General features: G+C 36.8%; 1 protein-coding gene across 1 annotated transcript in view; it reads right to left on the bottom strand.

The window, feature by feature from the left end:
• Positions 1-820: 820 nt before the first annotated feature.
• Positions 821-27,466, bottom strand: part of BMT2 (base methyltransferase of 25S rRNA 2 homolog) — a 71,835-nt gene continuing 45,189 nt past the window's right edge. The window contains exons 4-5 of the mRNA XM_049893600.1: positions 9,359-9,473; positions 821-4,188 (exon numbers count right to left, since the gene is read on the bottom strand). Of these exons, the coding sequence (XP_049749557.1) occupies positions 3,559-4,188; positions 9,359-9,473 (745 nt within the window). The 3' untranslated portion in view covers positions 821-3,558. The remainder of the gene's footprint in view (positions 4,189-9,358; positions 9,474-27,466) is intronic.

The raw sequence follows: 27,466 nt of genomic DNA, 5'->3' as shown, positions 1-27,466 counted from the left end.
AGTGGTTAGGCATTCAGCTGTTAACCAAAAGGTCAGCAGTTCAAATCCACCAGTCGCTCCTTAGAGAGCCTATAGGGCAGTCCTACTCTGCCCTATGAGGGTCACTGAGTCAGAACTGACTTGATGGTAATGGGTTTAGTTTTGATCCACAATGTGTTTATAATATGCTGAACAGTTTTGTGTGTATGTGTGTGTTTAAACTTTTTTGCCTTCTGTCCTGTTTTTGGGAAACATGGGATTTAAGCAGGGCAAAGCTGTAGATCAGTAGGCAATAATCCCTAAAGGCAGATATTAAATACATATAGATTGTCTTCTCCATTAGATCACAAGCTTGATCAAAACAGGGACCTGTGACCACCCTGATCCCTGCTGTTTCCCCAGCACAATGCACATGGTAGAGTTCGCATGTTTGTTCAATGTATGAAGAAACTCTTTCCCATCATGAGAAAGCCATTTGCTGTCCTAAAAGGACTGACATACTTACTAAATTATCTCTGACAAAATGAACTTTCCAAGAAAATAAGAGTATGAAATGGTTGATATACAATAAATTAGAATTTATGCTGTGGGCCTGGTTCTGCCATAAAAAGCATGACAATGAGAAGTCACCTGACCTCTCTGGGCCTCCAGTGAATACATTTAAAAAATTAAAGAATTTGACTAGATGAAACCCAGTTGGGAAATTCTAAAATGCATTCAAGTTCTAAACTGTTTGCCAATTCTGAAATCACTTAATGAAATACTTAAGTCAAGGACCACAACACTTTTTTATAATAAACAAAGAATATTAGAAAATTTAAAATTTTTAATAAATGTGCTTTGTTCACAAAATGTGAAAAAATACAAACACAAACATACATTTTCTGTTATGCCACCTCCCCCAACTTGGCAACTATTGTATAAACTACTTGATCTAGTCATGATCCTGAAGAATACAACCAAATGACCATCATTTGCTTTTGAAACACTAAATTATTTTGGAGAATCCTGCTGTGTGACAGGAGGCCCCTTAATGTCTTTATATCCAAATGAAATCATTCTTAAGAGTACCTATATAGTATTAGGAGGTCCTATTAACTTCTCTTGTCATTCCACATATAACCTGGCACCAAGCCACATGACTGCTTACATTTCAACACATACACTGAATTGGCTTTGGTGGAATATATATAGATTTAAATCTTGTGCCAACCTAATTTGAATAAGCTAAATTTACAGTAAGAAACAATACTTATAAATCCAAACAAATTTATACTAAGTGGTAGTAGGTTTTATAAAGAGATTTTTCTTTAAAGTACTACTTAAAATAACATCATGCACACTTGGGAGCATAAGCAGAGTCAACATCTGTAAACAATCAGAAGAATTTATAGCACCAACATTTCAGTTGTAACACAAAGGCTAACTCCAAGGTCAAAAGTACACTAGCCCCTCAAAAGCACTGTTTTCATTTACTTTCAAAGCAGTTTCATTTGATAACATCGCTTTCTTTGCTCTTAACATTACATTTAGCCAAATCAAAGAAGACAAAATAGTATGGCAAAAAAGGTATTATCAAAATACAATTCTGTGTAATCCTGAACATAGCACTTTTTTCCTTTTGGGGGAGTTTAAGACATGACCCTGTAGTGCTTATTTCAAAGAGAGTCAATCATGATAATTAAGGAAATCTTATGCTATTGAAAGTAAATATAGAATTTCCAGTTACTTCTGGCATATCTGAGCAATCAATATTTACTGCACTTAGCCGACTGGCTTTTTTGGGGTTAATTACAATCTTGTTCCTTTCATTCATTTAGCATGTGAAATTTAATCTGAAATATCGGGTACATATGCTCAACTGTTTATGTCTTAAAGGATAAATTTTATGCTTCTAAATAAAGTTTGACATTCAAAGTTAACTACAGCAATTCACAATATGCACAAAAACATCAGTTTTACCAGAGTAAAGAAGTACAGTTTATGAAATTTAGGATCAACTATTGAAAATGCAAGTTTTCTTTAAAAAAAAACACACACACATTAACCATGAAATCTGAAACTGTGATAAAGTTTCAGTGCAAAAACCTCAGTATGAGGCAATTTTAATGTAATAACCACTTGAAAAAAAATCCACACAGTGGCACTCTTAAAAATGACACTTTACATAACAATTGCTAGCTGACAAGACAATGTGGACTAAATGTTCTTATATGTCTAAAACCAATCTTGTCTTGTTTGGACATACATTTCCCTTTAATCATTTGCTTCTGATTCAGAAACACAGAAAGACATTATTCAATGCCAACTAATGGTTGTCAACTACTGGTTTATATATTCAAAGAAAAATTTCTTCTAGGATTTAGATGGAAATTGGAATACCATTTTATGAGATTACCAGCAGAGGGTTAATTTTATATTTTTCTGTATAATTGCAGACTCGTAGTGCAGCATCTCCTTCATGGAAAGGCCAAATTCAGTCTACTGTATTTTTACACAAATATCATGCACCTTCTACTTTTGTTTGCCAACCTCGCTCCCCCCTCCCCGTGAGGCATTTTCATAAGCTCCTCTATGCTAATTTTTTTTTCACAGCAACATGTAAAAAAAAATTGACATAGCAGTGCTTATGAAAATGCTCCACCAGGTGGTGGGGGGAGTGTGGTTGGCAAAAAAATGTAGAAGGCGTGCGTTATGTATGTGAAAATATGGTAGTTAGAACAGAAGCTCTCTTACAAGTGCAAACCCTTTCACAGAGGTGTTTTAGGTCAGCATCGAGTACTATACTGTTCCTTGCTTATATAGAAAATTTCGTAAATGAAACCTAAACTAAAAACAGGTAGATGTGAACTTTCACAGATAAATATACTTAACACCAAGGTCCAAAATACTACTTTGGCAATGGTGTTTATTATACTGTGCTAATGAAACTATAATACATAATTTGGGGGGAACCTCTCTCCCAATGTCTGACGCTGTCAAATGAGATTTTAATGGAAGAAAGAAGGATAAATAGAATTATCACCAGTTCCAGAAAGTTCAGGAAATACTGGATCATCAGACAAAACTGGACAGAAAATGGCTTTCTGCTGCTGACAACAATTTAGTTAGAAAAAAAAAAAAGTTAAGTGCATCACCAAGCTAAAGCAATCTGTGTCACATTTAACTTGTGAGTCATCAAAGTGCAACCTACAGCTTTCTACACATCTTAAACTTTCCCACTGCAATGGTTTAATGTCAACATAGAAAATCTGAAGAGAAGGAAAATACAGAGCGAATTATGCTTCATTTTTCACGATAGCACTGAAGAGAACAAGGTAACTTTCTATGATATCTTAAGTGCTAAATGCTAAAGTATCAGTGGTTTTTGCTATGACAGGAGTCACTGCATGTTAACTTTAAGCTTTCTATATAAGAATAAATTTTAAAATTGAGACGTAGAAAAAAATAGCAAACTCTGTAAACCTTTGCAATTCTTCTATGCAAACCAGATTTTAAGTACTGAGCTCATAGTAGTATTTCCAATTAGTGTAAGCAATTAGTTTAGGAATCTGGACTTAAAGGGTCTTTGCTTTTATATTAACTTAAAAGTAATATGGGATCCTCTAGCTCATAGAAAGGAATAGAGCTGGCTTGGCTTTCTCCAGAATCTGAGTCATATGGAGCATCAGGGAGCTCTGCAAAACCGTATGCTAGCTGTTCATCTTCCATATCGGATCGAACATAGCAGGAAGGGTTAGAATATTCCTCATCTTCTATACTGTTGAAATCCTGAGGGATATATAACATTCCTGGGTAGTTCCTACTAACCAAGTCACTTGTGGTTTTTAGGGAGATTTTCCTAAATGCCATCAGATGCATATGTGAAAATTTTGAATATTTGAAACGTTTAAAGCCCAGGGACTCTATAGCAATCTTCCAGCTTTTCATCATCATAGCATGGCGGTTCTGATGGGAGGAATCAGGTGTGATGATAAGCAATAAACCATTCAACACTAACAGTTCATGAGCTTTCTTGCAGCAAATCCATCGCTGGTAAGGTGATGGAAAATAAGAGAGGAGGAGAGAGAAAACAACCACGTGGAAAAGCTCTCCAGGAAGAGCATCAATAGGGTTTTTCAGCTGCTTCAAAAAGGCATCTATAGCATCTTGAGCAAGCTGGAGTGGTTGCTGAAGCTGTAAGTTCAGGAAGTCACATTTATATACACTCTGCAGAAAGGGAAAAACAAGGCATATTAAGAACCTCAATACGATTTTCGCTTTATTAAACAGATTTTACATCAGACTATCTCACAGCTTTTCTATATAACTCCAGCTTTGATTACGCACCTTTCCTTGTAAATTATTAAGCTTGTACAGCCTTACTCAACCAAAACTTTCAGTCTCAAAAATCTCAAAGAGCAATTAGGATAAGAAAAACCAAACTGGCTGCCTCTGGGTCGATTCTGACTCACAGCGACCCTACGTATTATAGGGTAGCATCGCCAACCTTTAGGTTAAGAGTCAAGCGCAAAATGTTTGCAACGTCCACGGATTTAAAGAGCAACTAACATCTGAGAATTTCTAGTTATAATTTAAAAATATACATTTCTGTCCAACAATACATTAGAAATTAGAAATAATTTTCTAGTATACATAATTTTGAAAAATCATAAGGTTTTATTTGAAATTTAATTTAGTAAGAGTTTACAAAAACAATCTATTTACTTCTAAACTTAGTCATATCCACACTTCAACATCTCAGTTTCAAAAAAAAGGGCTAACATAAAAACAACTTTAAAATAGGTAATACCATGAAATCAAGATGAATCAAAGTCAAAAAGGATACTGAAGATTATAAAATCTGTACAAGCAGAGTAATGCCACAACTTTTCAAGATCTTGAAAAGGTCTTTTAAACCATTAACTTTAACCATCTTAAAAAGTAATTTTAATGTCACATTTATTAAACACTTAATTCCTGATGTGAAATAAACTACATATTAAATTTAATTAACTCAGTCAAAGGACTCTGGGAACCACTACAACTAAACGAATATAACATTGCCTAGTTTGTTGAATATTAAAACTCTATGGAAATGATCCTGAATAAGAAAGCAGCTTTAAAATTTGATTAAAAACTTGTCACCCTTATCATATAGCAAGGAGCCCTGGTGGCGCAACGGTTAAGCGATCGGCTACTGACTGAAAGGTTGGCAGCTCTGCGGAAGAGAAGACCTGGTGATCTGCTCCCATAAATATCATACCCTAGGAAACCCTACAGGGTGGCTCTATTCTATCCTATAGGATCCCTCTGAGTCAGAATTGACTTGACAGCGCACATCAAACCTGTTGCTGTCTAGTCAATTCCAACTCAGAGGGACCCTACAGGATACAGCAGAACTGCCCATAGGGTTTCAAGGAGTGGCTGGTGGATTTGAACTGCCCACCTTTTGGTTACAGCCAAACTCTTAACCACTACCCCACCAGGGCTCACACAGAGCAACAGTTATTAACAAAGATGGAATTAACAGCTTAGTCTCTCATTCTTGATAGTGGGTAGACAAGCTGGACACATATTCATCTGGATGGTCTAATAGCCATATTGCACTTTGAATTTACTGTGCTTTTTTCTTCTAGTTGAAAAGTTGATGTCATTTTTTCAAAACGTTCCTTCTTTTCTAATAAAGGCATTTAGTTCTGTAAAAATTTTTACTAAATACTACTTCAGTGGCATTCTACACATTTTGGTATCTTATGTTTTCATTTTATCTTTATTTTAAAATAGGTTCTAATTTCCCTTGTGAGTTCTTTGACCCATGAATTATTTAGAAGCATGTTATTTACTTTCCAAATATCTGGAAATTTTACAGTGATGTCTCTGCCTAATTTCATTCTGATTAGAGAACATACTTTGTATGACTTGAATCCTTTCGAATTTATTGAGACTTGTTTTATGATCCACAATATGGTATAGATTGGTAAATGTTCCATTTGTACTTGAAAAAAACAGGTGTAGTCTGCAGTTTTTGGGTGGAATGCTCCATAAAGGTCAATTAAGTCAAGTTAAATGATAGTGTTTTTCAAGTTTTCTACATCCTTACAGATTTTCTGTCTACTTGTTCTATCAATTACTGAGTGGGGGTATCAAAATCTCCAACTATAATTTTATAAATGTCTATTTCTCTTTGTTATTTTATCAGTTTTTTGCTTCATATATCTTGAAGTTCTGTTATTAGGTGCCTAATTTTTTAGGACTGATGAACTGACCCCTTTTATCATTAAGAACTGACCATCTTTATCCCTGGTAATATTCTTTGCTTTGAAATCTACTTTGTCTGATTTTAATATAGCCACACCAGCTGGTCTTTCTTCATCCTTTTGCTTTTAATCTATTTCTGTCTTTTTTTTTTTTTTTTTAACCCAATCTGATAATCTCTGTCCTTTAATTGAGATATTTGTTACTGTTGTTGTTAGGTGCTGCTGAGTCGGTTCTGACTCATAGTGACCCTGTGTGCAACCCAGGATCCTGTACCATCCGAACAATCATTGCTTTGTTTTAGCCCATTGTTGCAGCTACTGTGTCAATCCATCTCGTTGAGGATCTTCCTTTTTCACTGATCCTCCACTTTATCAAACATGATGTCTTTCTCCAGGGACTGAGATATTTAGGCCATTCTTTCTAATGCAATTACTGATATGTTTAGGTTTAAATCTAAAATCTTGCTGTTTGTTTTCAAATTTGTTGCATCTGCACATTCTCCCTTTCTTTTGTTACTGACATCTTTTGGATTAACTTAATATTTTTTTATGATCCCATTTTATTTCGACTTTGTTCTGCTATTTCCGTGGCTGTTTTTGGGTTTATACTATACATCTTTAATTTATCATAGTTTACCTTCAAGTGATATTATACTACTTCACATGTAGCATAAAAAACCAAACAAACCAAACCCATTGCCGCTGAGTCGATTCCAACTCATAGCGACCCTACAGGACACAGTAGAACTGCCCCACAGGGTTTCCAAGGAGCAGCTGGTGGATTTGAACTGCCGACCTTTTGGTTAGCGGTTGAACGTATAACCACTGTGCCATCAGAGCCCTTGTGTAGTATAAAAACCTTCAAATAGTATATTCCATTTCTTTTATCCCACCCTTTGTGCTACTGTTATTATACATATATTATAAATCTCACTGTATATTATTATTTTTATTTAAATAATCAATTATCTTTGAAAATGATTTAAATAATAGGACAATCTTATTTATTTTTACATATAAAACATCATTTTTGGTACTCTTCATTCATTTCTATACAGCCATATTTTCACCTGGCTGAAGGACTGCCTCCTTTAATATTTCTTCTAATGCAAGTCTGCTGATGTTGAATTCTTTCAGTTTTTGTATGTAGGGAAAAGTCTATTTCGCCTTCATTTGTGAAATATATTTGTACTGGGTATGGAATGTCAAGTTTACAGATTTTCTTCTTTCAGTACTTTAATGTGTCTTTTTAAATCTCTACTTATTTTTAAGACTTTCTCTTTTCATCTGGTTTTAAGGAATTTGATTACAATATGCCTTGGTGTAGTTTTCTTCATATTTCTTGTGGCTGGGGTTTGTTGAAGTTCTTGGATTTGTGAGTTTATAGTTTCCATCAAATTTGGATTTTTGGCCCCTATTGCTTCAAATATCTCCTCTCTTCATTTTTGGGGACTCTAATTATGCTTCTGCCTGGCTGCTTGATTGATTGCTACTGTACATCTTTATCACGTTTACCTTCAAGTGAACTTGCTGATACTCTGATTTTTTTAAATTCTCTTTTCTATGTTTCACTTTGTATAGCTTCTATTGCTATGTCTTTAACTTTTCTTCCGCAAAGTTTAATGTGTCACTAATCCCACTGTATGTGTGTCTCATATCACACAATGTAGTACCCATCTCTACAAGTTAGTTTTGGGTCTTCTGAATATCTTTTTAAATATGGTGCCTGGAGCTATATCAAAAGTAAAGCTGCAAACACTAATTTATGCTATTCAAGAAAAATCTCATTTCTTTTTCTGATAGAAATAGGAATTTGCCTGTTCTGAAATTACCTATCTTCAAAAAACACCCTTAACACAAACTCTTGGCATCATGTGAAGAAGACAAAATAAAGTTTGAGCTGATAAGGTGATACTGGTTCGATGAAAAGACTACATCACAGAAATGGACTCACTGTGATGTTCTCAAAGGAAAGAATAATACCTATCATTTCTTGAGGACCTATGATGTGCCAGACCAGTGGCAGCTGGAGATCATATTCTTACAACTCTTTTAGAGGTAAGGGAAATAGCCTATGTGATGTTAAGTAGTTTCATCTACTCAAGTACAAACAGCTGAGACTTAATAAAGTTTTGACTGACTTCAAAGCCCTTGGCTGTTTGTACCATTCCATAGTGGATCTACATCACAGTGCATTTCAAAAGAGATGCATTAAAAAAATAGACCAAACCAAACAAAAAGTCTAAATAGTACAGCTATCTGGAAATCTTAGCAATCTACTACAGGTTCTTAATTGCAATGATTTTTACTATTCCATTCCAGATTATGGAACAAAACAGTAAAGAAAATAAAGACAAATATGATACTGGTCACATTAACATTGGTTAATACTAGATATTTATTTTCAAAGAATATAAACTTAGCTTTGAATAGAAATGATCTCTTTAACAACTTGTACACAGGAAATACATGTGCCGTTTTAAGAATTGCTATGGATTGAATTGTGTCCCCTCAAAAATGTGTACCAACTTGATGAGGCCGTGATTCCCAGTACTATGTGGCTGTCCTCCATTTTGTGATCTAATGTAATTTTCCTATGTGTTATAAATCCTAATCTCTGCATGTGGTTAATGAGACAAGATTAGATTATGTTAAAGAGGATTAGGGTGGAATACAACACTCTTATCAAGTCATAGCCCTGATCCAATGCAAGGGGAGATTCCCTGAGGTGTGGCCTGCATCACCTTTTATCTTACAAGAGATAAAAGGAGAGAGAAGTAAGCAGAGAGGTAGAGAGCTCCTACCACTAAGAAAGAAGAGCTGGGAGCAGAGCATGTCCTTTGGATCTCGGGTCCCTGTGCTGAAAAGCTCCTAGATCCAGGGAAAGATTGATGATAAGGACTTTCCCTCCAGAGCCAAGAGAGAGAAAGCCTTCCCCTGGAGCTGGCACCCTGAATTCGGACTTCTGACTTCCTAAACTGTGAGAATATAAATTTGTTTGTTAAAGCCATACACTTGTGGTATTTCTGTTATAACAGCATTAAATAACTAAGACATGAATGTAAAGGCTGTACTTTTTCTTCATAAATATACATGTAAAATACTCAAGTCTGAAACAAAACAAAACTATGCACACCTACCTCTACAGCAGGTACAATATCTATGCCAACAGTTAGAAATTCTTCAAACTTCAGAAATGGGTTGAAGCAGCTGCCAACATCAAGTAATCTGATCTTTCCTGAGGCTTGTAGCAACCTAAAAACAGATATTTTATTTCATAAAAGGAAAACTGCAAGGGTAAGAAAAAATTTAAATATTTGAGAATAAAAAAGATCAAAAATATTCTCTAACTCTTCAGCCACAGGATCCCTTTACACATCTAAAATTTACTGAAAGCCCCATACAGCTTTTGTTTAAATGGGTTGTATCTAACAACAGTTATCCTATTAGAATTTAAAACTAAAGTTTAAAAATATTTAATTCACTTTAGAAACAAGAATCTATCCATTACATGTTAATACAACAACACTTTTTAAAATTAAAAGTAACCAGATTAAAAAAAAAAAAGGAATAAAAAATGAGGCCTTCTTTTAAAATTTTTCAGGTTTCTTCATTTCACAGAAATAAAAAGCTGTCAAATGGAAAGAAAATTTAATTGGAAGGAATGTAGCACTTTCTATTACATTTATGAGCTAAATTTGTAGCTCACTTCTAAACAAGCATTTCTGGCCAGGGTGGCCTCATGCATATCTGTAATTTTTGTCATTTATGGCTGGGCAAGATTTATGACCCTGTGCACCAAAGCTGTAAACAGAGCACAAAACAGCAAACACTTGCTCTGTATGGCATATCGAAACAGCACAACATAAAAGGGGGAGCGCGCCACGTAGGAGGTGAGAGCTAGCCACAAAAATGTCACCACCTTTTTCCCTCAGTAGGTATTGTTCATACTACCCTTACCAGCAGTTCCATGTTATCCTTCGTACTTTTTTCATTTTCCTCATTTGCAATATTTTTCATATTTTAAAATTATATTTGTTTTTATAAGCCACTTATACCCTTTTTGAATATAAGCATTCTAGAAATTCTCTTTAAACAAAATAATTAAAATACAGGCATGTGTCACGTAATGTCCCTTTGGGCAACGTCTAACTGTATGTATGTCCGTGGGATGGAGCACTCAGGTGTCTGAGTGCCAGCACGATGGACCCTGTCTTGAGGGCGGAGCCCCACTTCTGCCCGGCTATTGTGCATGGCCTGGAAGCCACCTAGTATGTGGAGATGGAGGCCCAGGCCCAAACTCCCAATCTCGGTCCACCTCAGCTCACAAGACTCAGGAGGTCTAGTCCCTGTGTTTGCCTTGTGTGGTGCTGGTGGATAGGTATGAACCCCAGGTGCCCCAGACTGGACACCCTCAGCCTGCACCGTCCCCTCCTCAGGCAGGTTCTCATGGGTGAGCTAGCCTTGCCAGCAGCTGGATTAGCAGAGAAGGTGGTGACAGTTGTGTCAGCAGTTTGGAGGAGAAAATACAGGCTGACTGACCCACACCTTCTTTCTTGAGTCGGACTCAATTCCATGGCAATGGTCTTTTTTGTTTGTTTCTTCAAATGCCACATCAGACCTGCAGGTCTGAAGAGAAAATGCTGGGAAGCACATTTTTGTGGCTAGCTCTCACCTCCTACGTGGCGCGCTCCCCCTTTTATGTTGTGCTGTTTCGATATGCCATACAGAGCAAGTGTTTGCTGTTTTGTGCTCTGTTTACAGCTTTGGTGCACAGGGTCATAAATCTTGCCCAGCCATAAATGACAAAAATTACAGATATGCATGAGGCCACCCTGGCCAGAAATGCTTTTTGTTTCTCCCTTTTCCCCTTGCTGTGTTTTTGCTTTAAGGTGACACTTTAGCTCCCTGAGAGTTTAAACATACTACTCGTATTTTTAACACTTTCCCATAGTCCCACTTGGCAGGAAGCCCATCCTGCTGCCCCCCACCGACAAGAACAAGTGCTCTGCTGCTGGGAGGAGTGAGTGACCAATCCTCTCCCCTAGTGCCCAAGGTGGCAGGCATCGCAGGCCTGGCTGGGGTAGGGGCACTCCCCTGTTGTTCAGACCCCCATCTGGGGCCTTCCCACCATGACCTTCACAGGACTACGGGCCTAGCGCTCACGTAAGGTGTCTGCAGCCGCAAGGCCCAGCAGACCCAGGTGTTCACACAACATCCAAGTCCAAATCACATAATGTCCTATTTCACAGAACCTATCTATAGTGGATGTCGGAGCTCTGGTGGCGTGGTGGCTAAGGGCTCAGCGGCTAACCAAAAGAGCAGCCATTCAGATCCACCAACTGCTCTTGGGAAATCCTATGGGGGCAGTACTATCCTGTCCTATAGGGTTGCTATGAGTTGCAATCGACTGGAGGGGAATGTTTTTTTTTATAGTGGACTTTAAGCGATGCATACCTGTACTTTATACAGATGTGCCTAAAGTAAAACTGCATCACCCAGTTTTCCCATTTTAATTAGTGCTTAAAATTTCTCTGCAAGGGGAGAGCAGTGGGAAGCAGACCCCAAATTCTTCTAAAAAGACCAGACTTAATGGTCCTTCTGAGACTAGAAGAACCCCAGTGGTCATGGCCCCCAGACATTCTGTTGGCCCAGAACAGGAACCATTCCCAAAGCCAAATCTTCACACAGGGATTGGACTGGACAATGGGATGAAGAGGGACGCTGGTGAGGAGTGAGGTTCTTGGATCAGGTGGAAACTTGAGACTATGTTGGTATCTCTCCCCTGGAGGGGAGATGACAGGGTAGAGGGGGTTAGAAGCTGACAAAATGGACATGAAAAGACAGAGTGGAGGGAGGGAATGGGCTGTCTCATTAGGGGGAGAGCAACTGGGAGTATGTAGAGCAAGGTGTATATAAGTTTTTGTGTGAGAGGCTGACTTTTAATTTGTAAACTTTCACTTAAAGCACCATAAAAATAAAAAAAAAAATTTTTCTGCAAAAGAAATACTTTATACTAACATTACGCAGAGTTATCCTAGATTCTCTTAGACTTAATCTGAACAATCTTATTAAAATCTTAAAACCATTATAGGATTTTTAATTACATAGTTCAAAATACATCAATACTTTTGAATCAGGATAATTTTTATGTATGGAATCAAAGTCAGTTATGAAGACTAAATCCTGGTACCAACACTTCTGTTTCACCCCAAGAAAATTTCAACAAACGGTATTATTACTTATGCAAATCCTTACAGTTACCAATTTACTTGGTTGGGAAAACTTCTTGCTCTTATTTGCAAGTTAAATGGTAGTTAACACAGTTGCTACATACCTTCAATTCAAAAATAATTTTGACTTAGGAAAACAAACAGCAAAAAAAAAAAAAAAAAGGTAAATCACTTAACAAAAGTAATAAATAGTGTGACAGAAACCAAAACCAAACCCATTGCCATCGATTTTGACTCACAGTGACCCTATAGGACAGAGGAGAACTGCCCCCTAGGATTGCCACGGAGCGGCTGGTGGATTTGAACTGCTCACCTTTTGGTTAGCAGCCGAACTCTTAACTACTACGCCACAAGGGCTCCAAACAGTGTAACAGAACTTTTTTTTTTTGACTAGGACCTCTTCACCTAGTGATCCTCACTGCAGTTTAAGGATCTGGAAATTATAGTATGGTATCTTGGCAGCCAAATTGTATTTCAGAGTACCTTTCACTTATAGAATACAATCAAACCTTTGTCAGATCTAATTTTTGATATGGAAAATATTACAGCTATGGGAGCTGTTACCTTGAAACCCAAGTTGTAGACACAGAAATAAGGGATTTTGAAAAGCAATGATAATAATAAAACAGAAATTTATAACAATAATATATAGCTAATAAAATTATTTAATCTTTGTTTATAGATTATAATTTGATATTATTTATCTGAATAGTACTTCAAACCTTCTACAAAAAATCCAAGTACTTTAGTACCATTTTAAAAAATAGCTTTAAATGTACACATAGCTACAATTTGACAAACACTTATTGAATACCTATCGTGCCTGCCAGCCTCTCTGCTAGGAGTTTGAGGTAGTAAGTTGAGCAAGAGTCCTAATGCTCCAGCTTTTCACAGGCCAATTTTCTTCAGATGCAGACTGCCAGGTCCTTCTTCCTAGTCTTAGTCTGGAAGCTCCGCCAAAACCTGTCCCCCATGGGTGACCCTGCTGGAATTTGAAATACCTGTGGCATAGCTTCCAGCATCACAGCAACCAGGATTACAGGAAGACTCATTAACAACCTGTGATATGCAGATGACACAACCCTGTTTGCTGAAAGTGAAGAGGTCTTGAAGCACTTACTGATGAAGATCATAGATCACAGACTACAGCATGAATTATACCTCAACATAAAACAAAAAGCAACATCATGATAAATGGAGAAAATATCGAAGTTGTCTAGGATTTCATTTTACTTGGATCCACAATTAACACCCATGGAAGCAACAGTCAAGAAATCAAAGGACGTTTTGCATTGGGGATATTTGTGGCAAAAGACCTCTTTAAAGTGTGAAAAGCAAAGAAGTCACTTTGAGGACTAAGGTGTGTCTGACTCAAGCCATGGTGTTTTCAACTGCCTCACATGCATGCAAAAGCGGGACAATGAATAAGGAAGACTGAAGAACTGATGCCTTTGAATGATGGTGTTGGAGAAGAATTCTGAATATACCAGGGACTGCCAGAAGAACAAACAAGTTCATCTTAGAAGAAGAAAAGCCAGAATGCTCCTTGGAAGTGAGGGTGGCAAGACTTCATCTTATGTACTTTGGGCATGTTATCAGGAGAGCTCAGTCCTTGGAGGAGGACATCATGCTTGGTAAAGTACAGGGCCATGAAAAAAAGGAAGACCCTTGACAAGATGGACTGACACAGTAGCTGCAACAACGGGTTCAGACACAGCAATGATTGTGAGGCTGGCGCAGGACTGCAGAGTTTCGTTCTTTGTACACAGACTTGCTATCAGTTGGAACCGACTCAAGGGCACCCAACAACAACAATAATAATGCTCAAGGAACTCAGTCTAGTGAAGGCGACACACATAAAAATATATAATGTGAAAACAACACTGAGTGTACAGTAGAGGAGTGTATAAAATGTTATAGGAGCAGAGCAACACTAAAGAGAAAGAACACCCACAGCTGAGACCTGAAAGATAAGCAGGCTTTTTCTAGGAGAAAATGGGAGATGGACAGTGGAGAATAAAGGGGAGGGTTGTTGAAGTGGGTGACTATCATTCTGGTCAAAGCATAGGAAGCACAAAGGTGTACCTTCCAAGTAGGTGTGGACTTGTCATAGAATCTCTGAAACTCACTGAAGTGCCTTTTGAAGTGTCCAGTCACAGATTTCACTGTATTGTATGTAGTCTTTTTAAAGGTCTACAATGCCACTTATTGTTCCTTTTGCCTTTAACACCGTTTAAAATCTGATCTTGAATTTAAAAGCAATTAAAAACAAAAAAAGCCTCTCATCATTTTCCCTTGAACACAGAGAAGAAAATATTACCTGAAACAGCTCTTTTACTGATTTACCCAAGATTTGAAAATTCAATTCCACTCTCATAAATAAAAGGACAGTGGTGGTTCAGTGGCAGAATTCTCACCTTTCATGCTGCTGATGCAGGCTGCACCTTAAGCACAGCCACCATTTGTCAGTGGAAGTCTGCATGCTGTTGTGATGCTGAACAGGTTTCAGACTAAGACCAGGAAGAAAGGCCTGGTGACTTATTTCCGAAAATCAGCCAGTGAAAACACTATGGATCACAATGGTCTGATCTCATTGTGATCGGGTAGCCGTGAGTCGGGGGCTGACTTGACAGCAACTTACAACAAAAAAACCATTAATAAGTACCCACATGTATACAGCAGTATTTTTCAAACTGACTTATATGTAGTCATACAACAATCAACATGTACTTTCTTCAAAGAAGTAGAAGACAGTTACTACAGTTACTGGAAGGGAAAAATACCACCTGCCTCATAGGGCTGTACAAAGATCAAGTGAATTAGCTACACATCATAGATGGGGACAAGAAATAAAGAAGTTATAACTATCAAAAGTTTTATATAGTAAAAAAGGCTCCAGAGACAGATAAGCCACAGAAATCTGTCTTTATCTAGATTTTACTACTAATTAGCTAAGTAATCACGGAAATTTTACTTATCCATTTTGCGTCTCAATTTCCTCATCTGTAAAACAAAAGGGTAGAACTAGATGACCTATAAAGATCATCGTAATTCTAAAATTTTAGATCGGTTCTTAGTGGGATAAAATATCATACCCTTGCCCAATTCGAACTTTTCTATATCAACTGCCAATTGCTAATAACTAAATGAACAAAAGTTTAGTCTTATTAGGAAAAAAAATACTACCTAGGGAATTTTCTTAAGGGACAAACTTCCTGAAAATTTTAAATTTCACTGAAATCTACTCTGCCAGATTGCTAATATATAGCTAACAGCAGCAAAGCTCTAAGGTTCACCTTTTTCAATGTGCCACATATAGGGTGAAAACTGGCATAGTTATGGCACTTTCAAATCCAACGATAATAAACCAATGGGCGTCTTTCACTGTCTCCATATGGAGGCAGAATGGAGAGACTCTGTCATTTAGGGTGCAGGGGCTTCTGCATGAGGCATATTTTTTTTTATCTTCTGCCCCTTGATTCCCACTGTGCTGGTTAAGTAGTTTAATAAGGAAATACAGGATTTTATTTCCCACACAATTTTCTGTCTGGCAAGCTGCCAAAGGCAACTTCGTCTTAAACTTTTCAAGGCATGTTAAGAGACTCTAAGTAAAACGTTCTGCTCATTACATGGCCTTTCCCCCTAGAAAGCAATACACATACAAGTCACATTTTGATATAATTTGGGGTAGTTCACAGACTCTATCTGGATCATCTAGGATTCCATGCATAGGTAGTGATGATGAAGACTAAGGTTTACGGAATCATTGTCTTAAGTCTGGTATGGTTAGTTATGTCAAAGAGAAAAATTAATAATAGACATCTTACTTTGATTTTAAAGTTTTTTGTTATCCATAAAACCAAATTTTTAGCTGCCAGGTCAGAGACCACCTAGTAATCTGGTATCAGTTGATTTCTGTTCAAGAGAGGGAGGGGGAGAGACAGGGTTTAGTCAATCATGTTAAGATTAGCCAATGGTTGATCTTCTATTCTCCTTCCTCTTCTCTTCATAAGCTTCACTGTAACAAGCCTACTTCGAGCCATTTGCTTTTTTTTGGTAATCAGAATGGTCTTCCTATATGAATATAGAATAACTGCTCAGAATAAACCTTATGTTTCAATTTCTTTGGTTTCTGATTGTTTTTAACAGTTACAACAGAAAACCACTTAATCTTAAGTAAAAGATTGATTTTAAATTCAAAAAGATACCTAATAGAATTCAATTGTAAGGTGTACAGTTCGGCCTCACGAGAACAGAAAAGTTACCAAGCAGATACTCTTCTCTGTCTTTTCCTTTCCAAAAAGCTGTCTCAGCTGCCTGCAAAGAATTTCTAGATTCCAATGACTAATATAGTTACAACCCTGTATCCCAGGGGACATTTTATTTCTTACTTCAGTTTATAGTACCTAGTATTGCATACACAGGGCATTAACTAAGAATATTATAAAGCAAGGTTACCTTTGGGATCCCATCTCTGAATCTCCCACCTGCCCCCACCTGTCCTGTTTAGCAGCCTTTGTTAGGATATGCTCCTTAAATTTCCTTCCAAGGCACCTATAATGCTCAGATAGCTCTTCTCCAGTTATACCTTTGATGCTTCATTCTCTTCCCACACCAAACTGGGGCTTATCCCAGCTGTATCATTTTCAACAGTAACATCTCTCCAAAAATTAACATCAAATTTAACTACAATAGGCTACGATTTACCACCATTAAGAAGGCTCAAAAGGAATGTGCTGTAGGTGTTCAGAACAACTTCATTAAATAGTTTCAATAAATTTTGTGGTTGAAGGCAGCACTGCTGGAATATGTGTTTGTGTTCTCTGAAGACTATTCTGAATGGGACATTTGAACACATTTTGCTAAACGCACGTTTTATGGCTTTAGGGTTTTATTAAGTTCTATATCCGATGGCCATTTTTTGACATGGAAAATGTTATTTCAAAAAGACTGAGTAATAAAAAAACCTATCACTGTATCTTATGACAAAAAAAAGGAATGGCTGAATTTACTGGTCATGTCTGATCTGACATTAATGCTGACAAAATAAATATTTGGAAAAATCAGTTTGTTCTAAAAAGGAAAATCTATGTAAGAGATCAAAAGGTTGATTAGTCAGTAGGCAAACAACTTTCTGAAGGACAAAAAATGAAATACTGTTAGACTGGTTTCTATTTTCAGTCTATCAGCTCTACCCTTTTCATTTACATTCTGAAAAGTGATGAAACACACTGATTAGAAAACAAAGTTTGGCTAAAAAAATTTATTTCAGTTATGGAGACTCTACATTTCAATGCCTTTTTGAAATATTCATTTACACTCCTCAGCACATTTTCACTTTTGACAAATTTATAGACAGAATCTTAAAGCTGCATTATTTATAAATATTTTTTAAAATTAGAAATTCATAGGCTTCTCTCTACCTTCGTTTTACAATATTTTTCCATCGTTAGATTATGGTAAAGTCTTAAAGAAAAAAATCTTATTATACGTAAAGACGTAGAGCTAGTTCAAATCATAACTTTCTACTTAAATTTCCTATGCCATTCTTACCTCACTATTTTCTTTGTTCATTTTTGCAAAACAGCTATATTATTAGATCATACTTTTTTTTTTTTACCCTCTCCCCCTCAATTCCCATTCTGCTAGCTAAGTAGTTTAATAAGGAAATACAGGATTTTATTTCCTACACAATTTTGTCTGGCAAGCTGCCAAAGTCAACATCATCTTGTACTTCTCAAGACATGTTAAAAGTCTCTAAGTAAAACTTTTTGCTCCTTACATAAAAAATTCTAGCAATATTTACCCAAGAATGCAGTTTACAAACGTGTTTTGTTGTTGTTGTTGTTGTTAAGTGTGCGCTACAGAGCCGGAGGTATTCCACAGCATCTCTTCAAGGGCCAACAAGGCAGATACAGGAGATACTGAGAAGCTTCAACTTCTCTTAAACTCTTTGACCAGAATAGTGATGTGTTTGCTTGAAATGGTGGGCTTCCCTAAAATGTTTCATCTGAAGAAAAGGTTCTATGGTTAAAACACACTGAAATTAATGATCTAGGCCTTATTTATTTATTATCCCTGCTGGCTGGAAGTATGGGAGAGAGAAAAACAGATTTTTGTCTCATATTTTTTTGGGGGGAGGGGGAGAAACAAAAAGGAAATGCATTTTTGACAGTCAGTATATAAACAGCATACTGTTACTCCCTGAATTCATGAGAGATTTTTTGAAAGACAACTTTTAAGGCTGACAGGTGACAAATATGTTAAAAAAAAAAAAAAAAAAAACAGGTGACAAATATGTAGGTAAGCTCTATTACTAGATACCTTACCAAAAAACCAAACCCACTGCCATCGAGTTGATTCCGACTCATAGCGACCCTAGAGGACAGAGCAGAACTGCCCCATAGAGTTTCCAAGGAGTGTCTGGTAGATTCGAACTGCTGACCTTTTGGTTAGCAGCTGTAGCACCTAACCGCTATGCCACCAAGGGTTTCCAAGAGATACCGTGGGCCACATAAAAATCATTAGTTCCACCTGTCCTTTTGTCTCAATCATTTCTTCAAGGAAGCAGCAGAAAAAAGGTTAAAACAGAAAATTCCTGACTCTGACCTAAGACTTGGCTTATTATTTGATGTTAAGCAACCCATTCTTAGCACTTTTCATATAATCCCTTTCATTTCTATATATGTCACAAATCCTTGTAATTCTAACTGGTTGGAAATTGGTTTTGATTGTAATATTGTAACAGCCAGACGACAGCTTCCCCTCAATTATTTTGTCAATAAAGAACCAAAAAATTTATGAAGAGAAAGATTATGTACAATGATTAAAAGTTACTCATAAAACTAAATAATCTGCACTAAGTAGACAAAGAAAAATCAAGCTTGAACAAGGAAAAGCTAAGACAGGGATTCATTCATGGAGTTAATGATTTATATCTGATAGAAGAGCTTTCATGAAAGTGCATTTCATGAAACAGTCTTACAAGATGCTCCTTAGTCAACGGGTCGATAAATGTGGGAAACTGTGTCCTCTTCTTGAAGAATTACAAGCATGTAACCGTACAATAGATACATAACTAAGAAATTCAATTTAATTTTTTAAGTTCAGTGTCAGTGTTTTCCCAAATTTGTTTTGCTAAGAAGCTCCCTTTTCAAGTATATGTTAACATCTTAGAGAATTCCTCTGAGGAACTTTGAGAATGGAGATGGGGGAAGGCAGGCTTCATGAGAAAGGCAAGGACATCCAGTTTCTAAGCAAAATATCTGGGAAAATAAAAACTGAAAGGATAACTCAGAGCTGCCCACATACAGAGGTCAGGGAGAGATGAGATTTAAGCGAAAATATCTCAGCCACAGCCTGAAGTGAACGCACAGATTTCTGCTCTTATTGGCAACATTCTTTGTTGTCACTATCATCTTGATCACCATCATCGTGATCAAATAATAATGACAACCATCACAACAGCAGCAATATAAAATTCTCATTGAGACAGATAGGGTTAACTGAGCTGGTGGAACAAAAGAGCTGTTAAAAAATTACCATCTAGAAGTTGGGTAAACAGGAACCACACCCCATCAACATGAGATAAGGCTGGAACAACCTGTGAATTACTATCTCCTTCTTAGTGTTTTTCTAGTCCCTCCCCCCTTTACAGGCTCCTGCATGAGCAGAAGTACAAAGTGTGACTGCTGTTTAACCTTCCTTAGCCCTCTGAAGATGGTGATGTAGTGCCAAAGATCAGTGCACTTGTGCTATATCCCATTAGGAAGTGATACCAAGGGCTGCCGAGAGGACTCCATCTTGAATATTAGTGGGTTCCATCTTGGATGCCAGATGCCCGGGCAACCTAAATAACACGAACTGCCATTCTGAGAAGTACCCTCCCCTTTAAAGGAGCCCACTAAATATTCGTTACTCTGTTGTCTCCACCAAACCCATATAAGCCCTAACTAGCCTTGCTTCCCTTTTTGAGTCAGTCTTTTGGAGAGGCTTAGATCCCTGCTGACTCCAGCAAAATAAAGCTTGCTGAAGATAAAGTTTGTCTTCTGTGTGTATTCTTACTCAGGAAAAGACGAGAACCCTTTGTGTCAGATTGGTGATTGGTAACATCATGAGTAGGTACTATTACTTTCATTTTATAGATTAGGAGACTGAGGTTGAGAGCAGTTAAATAACATAGTGATTTCAGATGGGATTAAAATAAAGTTTCAATCAACAGCCTGAACTATTAACCACTATGCTCACTGTATCCAATATAGAAGAAAGTGGCAGGATGGATGCAATTCAACAATTTCACATGCATACAATAAATATGCTATGGGAATATACACTAGGAATATAGTTACTCATCTCAAAAACAAGTTAACCATATGTATTAGCTTTGTATTGCTGTGTAACAAATTACCACAAACTATAAAACACCACCTAGTTCTGTGGGTCTGCAATTCAAGCAGGTTGGGCTGACTATTCTGCTTAGAGTCAAATAAGGCTGAAATCGAGGTATCAGTTGGCCTGGGATCTTACATGGAGGTTCTGAGGAAGAATCCACTTGTAGGCTCACTGAGGTTGTTGGCAGAACTCAGTTTTGTGTGGATGCAGGATTGAGGGCTCTGATTTCTTGCTGTCAGCCAAGAGTCATTCTCAGCTCCTAGAGGCTACCTGCATTCCTTGGCTCTTGGCCCCCTCCATCTTCAAAGCCAATAGAATGTCAAATCCTTTTTCATGCTTCAAATTTCCCTGACACTTTCTTTTGCCCTCCTCTTCTGCTGTATCTAGAGAGTTTTTTTTTGCTTTCAAGGGCTAAAGTAATTAGATTAGGCCCACCCAGACAATCTCACTATTGTAAGGTCACTTTAAGATTAGTTACCTTAATTATATCTGCAAAGACCCTTCACAGTAGTATCTAGATAAGTGTTGTTTGGATAAACAAGGGACAGGAATTTTGAGGGCAAAGGGGGACATCTTTAGAATTCTAATTACCAACCACAGCTTGAAAAGAACACTACCTTCTATTAGCCACTAATAATTGTAGAAGTTTATTCAGAATATTTACTTGTGTGATTACAGACAGACATTGAGAAGGACTCAGGCTCATGTGTTTTGTTTGTGGTGAGCTTTTATGGTACACAATCTGAACACTATTTGTGGCAATCTTTCATACCCTTTTTGTAAAGTAAAATGGAAATATTTACCAATGGCATTGAAATATTCATACCCTTTGACCTGGCCATGGAACCATAAATTTCACTGTAAGGACATAAGAGGAACAAGATAGCAAACATGAACTTGATGAATTATCATACAAATATTAAAAATAAATGCAAAGACCACAGTAGACGCATAGTTTATCTTCACCCTGTCAGTGAAAATACAATGTAAAATAGCACCCACTCTGAAAGCAGCAATGTAAAAACACACATGCAAATGGTAGGTAATAGTAATTCTGGGATGGTAAACATGTATAATGATTTTTAAAATTAAAAATTCCCTAAGGTTTCTATTATTAAATGTTTAACTATCCCAACTATAATGCTTCTTAACATTTTTTGTTTAAAAATCCTTTTATCAGTTACAGAAAAGATGAATTTTTGATAAGTTGTTAATCATGAATTTCAAATTAGTAAGGTTTTATTATATTTCAGTGATTTATTTCTGAAAGCTTATATACTTAATGAACACAAGTATTTTCTTTTAGTTTTAACAAGGCTAATTTGTAAAGGGCTTCTATGCTACTCTTCAAAATGGGGAAACATAACTCCATCTATCAGTGTAGAAAGACAGTATCAGGACTTCTATTTGTATGTGATTTTAATTTTTATACCGAGAAATTAAGCTTTACTTTAATAGAAGAAATGACACTGGCATCCCCACTCAGTTCCTGTGTCAGATGGCCAAGCTTTGGCTGTTATGCGAGGTTACCTGAGGGATGAGAGGGAGTTCCAAACCATGGAGGAATGGCAGAGGCATCCTTACTACTTGCAGCATACTCCAGCGTATTGCAGTTTCCTTGCTCACAGGTAAGTGAATACCAAACCTGTTGCCGTCAAGTCAATTCCGACTCATAGTGACCCTACGGGACAGAACAGAACTGCCCCATAGGATTTCCAAGGAGCGGCTGTGGATTTGGACTGCAGACCTTCTGGTTAGCAGCCAAACTCTTAACCACTGCACCACCATGGCCCCAGCAAGTGGAGAGACTGAATTATTGGTTAATTAAACTAAGCCTTATTTAAAAAAACAGCTTATGATTGAAGATAATCTAAAAATGCAAATACAAGGATGTTACCAAAAACAACAAATTGTGCACTTCTTAGAAAAATATTTTTTGGCCCCACACTGAGTCAAAAATGACTAAATCAGACCTGATATGAAGTTGGAAAAAATACAAAATTATAAAATAGGCTAACTGAAATGCAGATTTCTATTCACTCCTGTTAACAATAAACCATGCCCTAATTTTTTTTTTTTTTTTTTAAGTGATTATGTCCTGAGGTATTAACTAACAACACAGTGGAGCTATAATTACTAAGGTATTTTAAATACTATTTCAATTATTTCATCTGTTATTATTTATAACATAAGCAACTTGTTGATAATCTACATTTCAGTTATTTTTAACTAGTTGCAACTTTGCGGTTGTTGTTGTAGTGCATGATATTCTTTAACAAAGGGCAAGAACCTAGTCTTTCAAGTGAGAATATATTTTACATGTAATGGAAACCTTTCATAAGTTAATATGGACTTACTTGTCTTCTTAATGACTTAATGAACATAATCTTTTCTTGACAATAAGGATATTCATCATGACCATTAATAATTTTCACAGATTTATGGACTCTTTGCTCCCACAAATAAGCATGCCTATGTTTTTGGAATTATTTAATGCTTTTCTCTAAGGAAGCTGGTCTCTTTGGTCATATTTCATTGTTATTAGTATACTTGACCCTCCTTCTGACTTCTAACTTGAGATTTCTCATCTACTATACATTGAAATACTCTCCCCTTCCCTTTTATTCTTCCTTTTCCTTTTTGTGTTTGAAGGTCCTAGTTACATGGTGTTACAGACTGAGTTGGGTTCCCCAAAAAGGTATGTTGAAGTCCTAACTCCTACAGTGGTGAATGTGACCTTGTTCGGGGAAATAAAGTTTTCCTTTGCAGATGTTATCAGTTAAATTAACAAAGTCATATCTAAGTAGGGTGGATTCTAATCCTAATTCCTTCTGAGTGACATTTTACAAAAGAGAAGGAAAGCCGCAGAAACAGTGGCACACACAGGAAGACAGATGTGCCTTGTGAGGATGGAAGCAAATGCACGTATAAGCAACAAAGGAATAGCAACATTTGTTGGCAGATACCAGAAACTAGGAGAGAGGTAGAAAATAGTTCCTCACTCAAAGCTCCAGAAACAACTGAGATGGCCAAGACCCTGATTTAGACTTCTAGCCTCTAGAACTGTGAGAAAACAAATTTCTGTTCTTTAAAGTTACCCACTTTGTGGTATTTTGTTATGGCAGCTCTAAGAAGGATACACGACAACTGCTGAAGTGATCTTATCTTAACTCTGGTTAAATACAAATTGTCTGCAAGTGGCATGACTATTATGCATTAACTAGGGTCAGAATCCAAATAGTGGAGATATTAAACTACCTATGTTTTCTGAAGATATAAAGTCTCAAAAAAAAATTTTTTTTATAAACCTTTTCTCAAATAGCCTATGTCCTAAAATTTAAATTCTTTGCTTTTCTCTTTGGGACCATTCATAATGTTCTCATCTTTTGTGTTTATGGCTCCATTCTACCCCAAATGTTTTAGGTCACATCACCTTACTCAGTGGTGTATAGAACTGTAAGAAGAAAACAAAACAAACACAGTACTATTAATTTTCCCTGTTTCTAACTTCAATTAATCACCTCTGTTACAGAGTCAGAGTTTAACTTAATTATGAGGTTGGCACTCTCGGGAATTTTGGTTGAAGTGAATTTTAAGGTCCTTCCTAAAAAAGAATTCATTCATTTACTGATTTACTCGCTCAACAAACATTTACTGGGCCCCTTCATATGGAAGGTTACTGCACTAGGCCCCAGGGATACAACAGAGAATAATACAGTTCCAATATCTGTCCTTGTAGAACCTGACAATCTAGTACAATGGTTTGGAAAATTATAAGAATTAGGAAGATTATAATGCCCCTTGGGCCAGTTACTAAGTGAAGAACTCCTGCTTTTAGAGTTCTCTAATGGTTTTACAAGTTCACAGCCAATATTAAGGCCTAAAGAAAACCTGGCACTTAGGCAGAGATTCCCGTGTGATTTATGATTTTATAATGGCCTGCAGATAAAGGTGGATTAATTTAGAGTACTGTGGATCCTATCAGATTTTCCCAGGTTTTCAAAAATTGCTTCTACTTGAAAACACATATCCAATGTACACTTAATATATGAAGTACACAGATTTTAGGAGGAATGGACTTTTGTTCTTGAACGGTTCTTAATGCAAAAAGACACTGCCCAAAGGCTTAGAGACTGAGTGAGGCAGACAATCCCATTTTGAAAGGCTTGACTATGCCACAATCACATCTACAGCTGAAGAACATTAGGCCAAAGTTCTGCATTGTGACCACTGTCACTGCCAGCTTAGATAAAAATTAAAGCAGGTAACAATACTTATCTGAGGTCCAAAATCCACTACTTTGGAGAGCTGAGGTGAGAAAGAATCCAGCTGGCTAAGGGTTCTTCAACAACTTATATATTTCAAAGGTTTCTTCCCAAAGTTCACATTCTATCTCCAGTTCTTAAGGCCATGCTCTTAATTTTAAAACATGGCATTCTTCAGATGTAAAGCAATTACTCTCAAACTTTCTATATTAGACTGTTCAATTGTTTCCACAGGTGTTGATGACATAGTGGTAAACAAGACAAAGCTATTGTCCTCAAATTTACACAACCGGAATATAATTTAGGTAATTTGCTATATAAATGAAGTATTTTATAAATTATTTCTACATGCCTATCTATAAAAAGCTGAATGGAAGGGGAGAGCGGAAAACAACCACAATATAGGTGCATAGTACTACATGAGTACTAATCATCTAAAAAAATCATAAAGAAAACATGATTTGTGAATTGAAGTATCTATATTTTCATTCACATGGTTACCCGATACTAAGAATTCAGCTATTATTGCTATAATATGAATATAATTGGTATAAAATACATTATAAAATTTCAAAATTCTGTGTAACACTGAGGCTAATCAAAAGAAGCCAACTCTGACTTTGGTAGCTCCAGAGCCAAGTAGTCTCCCCGGGCCAAGTGAAGCACAAGGAATGGGAGAGTGCCAGGGAAGAAAGGCAAGGAGCATCAGTGGCCAGCTGCCTGCGGCTATAACAGCTGTGCCTGGTGAACAGGAGAGGTCAGGGAGGGAAGAGGCTGAAACTCAAGAAGAGGGCTGTTCATTGATTAGACTTTCAGCTCCTATTATCTCTCTTTAAATAGCAGCTGCACCATAAGCTTCGTGGTAGGTTTAGAAAACTAAAAGATGTCAACACTATTCTCTACCACAGAACTTGTTCAGGCCTGAATATCAGATCTCAGAAGAGTCGTTTCCCTACTTCGTTTTGCAATTAACAGCAGCCTTCAAGTCCACCCGTACTTTTCTTTTCTTTTTTTTTTTTCCCTTTTAACATGCTCTCAAACAATGTTACAATTACACGTTCTGAAAGGAAAGAGATTGTAAGCAAAGTGAGGAAACTGTTAAATACCACAAGAAGATGTTTAGAAATTGGAGTTCTTGTTTCCTACCACATATGTCATTGCCAATTACATCATTCACTGCACTGTCATTATTTTATATACATAATTGGAAAATTAATGCTAGTGATAAAGAACTTAGTTCTCAGTCTTAAAGCAATTGAGACAAAGATAAAACTCATTAAGCTTGTTTAAAGCAGTGAATTTTTAACCTCTCAATTTCATACACACTGGACATATAGTTACAGTCCTGGTGGTGCAGTGGTTAAGGTGCTCAGCTGCAAACCAAAAGGTGGTGGTTCAAGCCCACCTGCCGCTCCATGGAAGACAGATGTGACAGTCTGCTTCCACAGATTTATAGCCCTGGAAACCCTACGGGGCAGTTCTACTACGTCTTACAGGGTCTTTATGAGTCATACATCAACTTGATGGACATGTCACTGAGAAGCTAAAAATCCAACTATGGACTCAATTACGAAAATTAATTAAAGAATGTGTATAACATACTAGAAATACAGTCACTAATTCTGTTTAAAGCATTAGGTATAATTAAGGATTTTCTTTCTATTTTTTACAGGTTTTTTAATGAAAATAAAAGCCATTTTACAACTGTCTAACTTTCATATGAACCTGTTTCAACTCATAAACATTTTTCAGGAATTCTTTACACATGAATGAACTGCCCGTATACAAAGAGGTTACAGTGTCTACTGGCCCACCACCACTGAGAGTCTAAATGAAATTAATCTGTTCCCCTACTTTTTCCTTGATGTTGTAATATGACTTTGCATATATCTAAACTTTTTTGAATAATGCTCCTGGACAGATATATCATAAAACATGGCATAATGATTCTGAAAAGGACTCAGCAGAAAAAAAAAATTACATTTAAGTAAAATTAAAATGAAAATGTCAATTAGTTTTACTATTAAATATTATTAATATTTAAAAGCAAAACACAGAAAATTAAAGCTTTGCTCTAAGAATACCTTAGACTTGCAACTACTAGTTTTACCATTAAGCAACCACGAATTGTTGTGCTGTTGAGCCAGTTTCGACTCGTAGAGACCCTACAGGACAGAGCATAATGCCTCAGAGGGTTTCCTATGCACACACATGTATCTTCTGCTCCTTGGATTTAGCCAATTGCTACTCTCTCCATGCAGCACACATTCCCAATTCTGTAAACGCTGTTGTATTAGCATCTTTATCACAGTTAGGTGATTCGTGATAATAAAATTTTACTCTATACAGACTTGCATGT

This window comes from Elephas maximus, chromosome 8, assembly GCF_024166365.1.
Source record: "Elephas maximus indicus isolate mEleMax1 chromosome 8, mEleMax1 primary haplotype, whole genome shotgun sequence".
In the NCBI taxonomy this organism is placed as follows: domain Eukaryota; kingdom Metazoa; phylum Chordata; class Mammalia; order Proboscidea; family Elephantidae; genus Elephas; species Elephas maximus.
The sequence above is the reverse complement of the archived record's forward strand: the minus strand, read 5'-3'. Positions and strand labels throughout refer to the sequence as shown.